This window comes from Solanum tuberosum, unplaced genomic scaffold (assembly GCF_000226075.1).
Source record: "Solanum tuberosum cultivar DM 1-3 516 R44 unplaced genomic scaffold, SolTub_3.0 scf00036, whole genome shotgun sequence".
Lineage (NCBI taxonomy): Eukaryota > Viridiplantae > Streptophyta > Magnoliopsida > Solanales > Solanaceae > Solanum > Solanum tuberosum.
Window position 1 is genome coordinate 782,485 of NW_006238960.1, and position 6,281 is coordinate 788,765.

The 6,281-nt window shown below is 38.4% G+C and overlaps 1 protein-coding gene across 1 annotated transcript; it reads left to right on the plus strand.

The window, feature by feature from the left end:
- The first annotated feature begins 4,181 nt into the window (after window positions 1-4,181).
- LOC107059715 (uncharacterized) lies at window positions 4,182-5,388 on the plus strand. Its single transcript, XM_015306514.1, has 3 exons — window positions 4,182-4,536; window positions 4,959-5,069; window positions 5,237-5,388. Exons 1-3 carry the CDS (start codon window positions 4,182-4,184, stop codon window positions 5,386-5,388), a joined length of 618 nt encoding a protein of 205 aa, XP_015162000.1.
- Window positions 5,389-6,281: the final 893 nt, after the last annotated feature.

The following is a 6,281-nucleotide window of genomic DNA, read 5'->3' on the forward strand; positions in this document are numbered from 1 at the left end:
TAAGAAATTGGACATTGACTTGAAAAACTGGAAAAATCATCTAGGCAAACCATCCATTGAAGGGCTATCAAAATTAGAGCTAAAATGTTACCTTCACATCTTCGATATGTATTCTTTGAGGATGATGGTACATTACTGGTAATTGTCGCAAAAGACTTATTGATAGAGCATGTAGAGGTCATGATGGGTACTTTGAAGAAGCATATTAAAGCCTTGGGTTGGTCTATCTCCGATATTATAGGGATTCCTCCGAGTATTTGCACACACAAGATTCAACTATCCGATGAATGCAAGCCGAGTATTGGACATCAAATGAGGCTGAATCCTCCTATGTAAGAAGTGGTAAAAAATAGTTAATCAAATGGTTGGATGCCGGAGTGATATATCCTATTGTGGTTATCAAATGGGTGAGTCTTGTGCAATGTGTTCCAAAAATAGTGGTATGACCGTAGTATTAAATGGAAAGAATGAAATCCTTGCAACCCGCCCTGTTACCGGATGGAGGGTGTGTACGGATTATCGGAAACTTGACAGGCTTATTGTCTATTTTCTTATCTTAAAAAAGGTGCTTACACCATTTCTTTGTGAATCAACTCATAGACTGAGAAGGATCATTTACCAATGCCCTTTATCGACCAAATCTTAGATCGTCTTGCAGGTAGAGGATGTTATTACTTCCTTGACGGCTATTCGGGTTATAACCGAATTTCCATTGCCCTAAAAGATCAAGAAAAGAGCACTCTCACCTGCCCATATAGGACATTTTCCTTCAAAAAAGTTCTATTCGAATTGTGTAATGCGCCGGAAACATTTCAAAAGTGCATGTTATCGATATTCACTAATATGGTAGAAGATTCTATAGAGGTTTTCATGGATGCCTTTTCTATTGTTGGTGACTCCTTTGAAGAATGTTTAAATCATTTGAGTAGAGTGTTAGAATTGTGCGTCGAGAAAAATCTTGTTCTTAATTGATAAGAATTTTATTTTATGGTTAAAGATGGAATTGTGCTTGGACACAAGATTTCGAGAAAGGGTATTGAACTGGATCGAGCGAAAATTGATGTAGTTGCAAAATTTCCTCCCCTAATTTCCATAAAGGTGTTCGAAGTTTCTTTGGACATGTCGAATTTTACAATCGATTTATAAAATACTTCTCCAAGGTAGTTGTCCCATTGTGTAAGTTGCTTGAAAAAAGTATTTTTGAGTTCGTTGTTAATTGTGTGAAGGCATTTTTGGGTTAGAAAGAAAATTAGTCTCAGCCCCAATCATTATTACTCCGAATTTAAGTGTTCCCTTTGAGATGTTGTGTGATGCCAATGGTGTAGCTCTTGGTGCCGTCCTAGATCAACACAAGAACAATCTCTTTCACCCTATCTATTATGCTAGTAAGACTCTAAATTGTGCTCAGAAGAATAATACTGTCGCAGAACAAGAGTTGGTAGTTGTTGTGTATAGGTTTGAGAAGCTCAAAGCTTATTTATGGGCACTAAAGTAATTGTGCACACTGATCATACCGCTCTTTGATATTTCATTGCAAAGAAAGAAACTAAACCAAGATTGATCCATTGGGTACTCCTCCTTCAAGATTTTGATTTTGAAGGGAGAGATAGGAAAGGGTGTGAAAATCAAGCTGTTGATCATTTGTCTCGGCTTGAACCAATTGCTATAACAACTAAAGAAAGAGAGGTTGATGAAACTTTTCCCAATGAAATGGTAATGGGGCTCTCTCATAGCTGTCATGACCCAGTGGTAACCCCTAGATATAACATGGCATATGGGACCCCGAGAGACCCCATACGAGCCACTTAGCATTCATAAAATAAGAAATAGAACATAATAGGTAGAAACAACATTTCAAGACCAAAAGTTTTATAGAAGAAAACGGAAGTCTAAAACACTACTCTCAATAGCCATCTAATACAATAGAATGAAATTGGGCCTAGCCCATACATCATGTAAAAAACTGAAAATAAGAAAGAAACTAAGAACAATGAAAATCCGTCCTCAAAGCATGAGGACTCACCAAGCTTGAAAATGTTGAGATCAACCACTAGCCACGAAACTGAGGACCCTGACTGTTGGATCCTATATTTGGGGAAATGTAGGCACGAGTATGCGTTAGTACAAAACAATGTACCAAGTATGATAGCTATGCATAAAACATTTAAATCATGCTAAAATGGGACATTTCATGACATGCAATTGGCCAAGCTAAAACATGATATAAGAAGAGTTAGAAAACACAAGTCATAAAACATGGTCAATGCAAGCTAACATTTTTAAAACCTTTGAACACATACAAGATACTTCTTGAAGTAACCTTAGTTCATCATTATTGTGGGAATTAGCCTTAACCGACATAGAGATCATGTGAGCTATAACATGATCCCTCGGTGCCTCCCACACCGAAAAGAGTTATCCTACTTGCCAAGGTAGAACCATGAACTTCTAGCTTAAGTGGATTCACTAGCTAATGTCTATCTAGACAATCATCCTATAGGGGCACATAGGTAAGAGATAGGAGATTGCTTCTAGAAACATGACCTCTACTAACGGGAGAGCTTCCATCTCAATATCCTCTCGGTGCTAAGCATAAATCCCGCGGAGTAGTCATTTCTCACTTGTTCTTATTATCCATGGAAGGGCACACCATCTTTCCAATCCAAAGTCATTAGGATAGCTCTTTATCTTTGATTCAATTAGGTGAGAAGACCTTTCAACCTTAGAATCCTTTCTATGTGAGAAAACCTTTCACAATTATGCTTTTATGTGTATATGAGAAATCCTTTCAACAACACTACAACAACATCATCATTGATACTTCACTCTCAAATCATCCTTAAAACATTTACATAAATTTTATAAGAACATGCATAATTCCATAATTCACCTTTCAAGGTTCAAAACCCACCGTTAATCATCAATATCTAGAAAACATGGGTTAGACATGGATTTCATCATAAATTCACGTAATTCTATCAATTCATGCTTGATTTTGATAAAACTCTCATTTCATAATAAAAATACTACATCATATGATCTTAACTTGGAAAACATGGAGGTTTCATGGGTTCATAGGGAAATCATCATAAAATCATAGTATTTCATCAATTCATGCATAAGAGATCATAACTCAATCATTTAAATCAATAATCAAAAGAACCCATGGCAATTGAAGAAAAGCCTAACTCAATTGGGGATTTCGAACTTTGAAAATAGGAGAATTTTGGAATTCCATGAATGGAAGAAATCCATGGATGAAAACTATCATACCTTGATATCAAAGCCCAAGGCAATTGAAGAATGAAGGCTTGACTTTGAACCCTAGCTTGAATCTTTTTTTTCAAGCTTCTAGAGAGCGAAATATTTTGAAGAGGAGACTTGTTCTTCTTTTCTTTGGTGAATTTGAAGAGAATGAATTAATTTGGGAGTTGAAATCACTTATATAGGTCTATAGATAAAAGGAAAAATGACGTAGTATATGGATAAATTAATTAGGAAAAGACCCAACTACCCTTGAAATAACTGCCGACCTGCCGACCACGACCCTCGACCGACGGACCATGAACTAACCAACAGTCCATCTTGCACAACCATCGACTATGGTCAGAAACTGAAATTTGGGGTCCTGACCTATGGACCCTCGACCACAGACCATGGACCCACCGATGGTCCGTTGGTCAAGTCGCGGGTCTAGGCTTCTGCCAAAAATTAGGGGTGACCAATCACGTACCACACCTATGTTCCGTGGTCCCATCCACGGGTCGTGGGTGGCCTCCATTGGATGGAACCTGTAACTTCTGAAAAACTGATGTGTTGCCCTTCTCGAATCCGGGGTGTTACAATGGCTTAACGCCATGGTATGTGGATTATGCTAACTATGTGGTCTGTAGGATTGTACCTGATGGGTTGAGTTGGTATATATCAAAGAAGTTCCTATTTTAAGTGAAGAAATACTTTTGGGATGAACCCTATTTGCTTAGGGAATGCGATGACCACATAATCTGCAGTTTGTACTGGAAGTTGAGGTAAAGAATATCTTAAAGGCTTGTCATGCATGACTAGTGGGCAGATACCATGGTGGAATTCAGACAACCTCTATAGTGTTGTAATGTGAATACGACCGGTCCAATCTGAACCATGATGCAAATGATTTTTCTAAAATATGCATTAAATGCCAAATGCAAGGGGGTATCTCTTATCTTCATGAACTCCCTCTTTCATCAATTCTTGAAGTTGAGCTTTTTGATGTATGGGGGACAGATTTCATGGGGCCTTTTGTGAGTTCTTTTGGTAACAAATACATTTTGGTGACTGTGGACTATGTATCAAAGTGGGTAGAAGCGGTGTCTTTTACTAATAGTGAAGGCGGAAGTGTAGTGCAGTTCCTCAAAAGGTATATCTTTACAAGGTTTGGCACCCCTCAGGCAATAATCAGTGATGAGGGATCCCATTTCTACAACAAGAAGTTTGAATCTCTTTTATCTAAATATGGGGTGAAATATAAAGTTGCTACGCCAGATCATCCTCAATCAAGTGGACAAGTTGAAGTGTCTAACTGAGAGATCAATAACATTTTGTGAAAAAAGTGAATGCAAATAGAACTGACTGGGCAAAGAGTCTTGATGATGCCCTTTGAGCTTATCAGAATACTTTTAAATTGCCTATCAGGATGTTCCCCTATCAGTTGGTCTTTGGCAAAGCTTGTCATTTGCCAATAGAATTAGAACACAAGGCCTTATGGGCATTCAAAACTGTAAATCTCAATTGGGATAGTGCTTCACATAATCGTGTGGATCAAATCCTTGAGTTGGAGGAATTCTAGTTAAAGGCGTATGAAAGTTCATTCCTTTACAAGGAAAAGGTAAAGCATTGGAATGATGCTAAAATCCTACACCGAGAGTTTCAGGTAGGTGAGAAAGTGTTGTTATTAAATTCCCCGTTGAATCTCTTTCCAGGAAAGTTAAAATCAAAGTGGTCTGATCCATTTAAGGTAACTCAAGTGTTTGGGAATGGATCTATTGAAATTGTTAATGTAGATGACTCCAAGTACAAGGTTAATGGCCAATGTTTGAAATTTTATTTTGGAGAAGGTCATGAGGTGAGAGTGGTTAAAGTGGTGTATTTGGATGATGTCTAGGGGCATGTCCACATCGTACCACAATATTAACTTAGGTGATTCATGGGAGGCAACCCATGTGTTAGTGTTTTTCAATAATGTGTGTTGTTTGTGTAGGTGGGAAGAAAGCCCTACCATTTCGGCATTTTCGGCGTGCTGCCATGCAATTTAGTGACTCACCAAGTACATTAGGTGAGCCTATCATGGTTCTAGGTTCTGTCAATTTATGGGATATAATACCTCTTAAGCGACTCACCAATTTTGTTTAGCGAGCTCGTCTCAGCCCGTCCAATTGGAAGCGATGCCCAAGGAGAGACACTATCAATTTCAGCAATAAGCTTCCTAACTGGTGATTCGTCGATCCCTTTGGGTGAGGTCGATCGTGCTCACTGAAGTTACACTCAACAAGTCACAAATGTAGCATCATGGTTGGCGAACTTCTCTTTTCGTGATCTTCCAACCTGGTCGACTAGACTAAGTTGTTTCTCACAAAAATGCTAATAGCCTAACGAGTGGACTGATGTGTCCGCGATTTGGACTCTTTTAGGGCCTTATTTTGATAGATTTGGTGTCCTCAAAATTCTATATTTTGTCTCAATAACTGATGAAAACCCTTGAGTTTCAGGTATTTAGAGTTAGAGACAAAGCATCGACACTATTGGGCAAAAATGAACAAAGAAAGCTAAAGAATGAAGAAATGAAGACCTGGTGATCGATGATGTCATTCGGCGAATCGCCAAATCGCCAAGATACCACCTAAATTTGCAAAATGCTGAAGCTAAAATGGGGGCGAATTCGGCAAACAGCAACCATATTCGGCATATCGCTGATCTAGTCGGCGAAGCACAACCAGGTCACCAAAAGTACGAAAGAACATTCAAGCAAGTGTTGATGGAAAAAATAAAAAGGATAAAGGGCGATTCGCGGAGTCATTCGGCGATCCCGACCTAGATTACCTAAAGTTACAGTAGCTAGACCAAGAAAAAGTAAAAAATAAAGGCGAGATGAAGAACAATCGGCGATTCGCTGAATCGTCAGCAATACCCAACTTACTTCGCTGAGTAGTCCTGAACAGTGACACTTCAGACTTATTTAAATTAATTTTGGCTAAAGAAATAAATTCATTAAGAAAGTGAGGAAGGAATTACTTAGAGAGAAAACA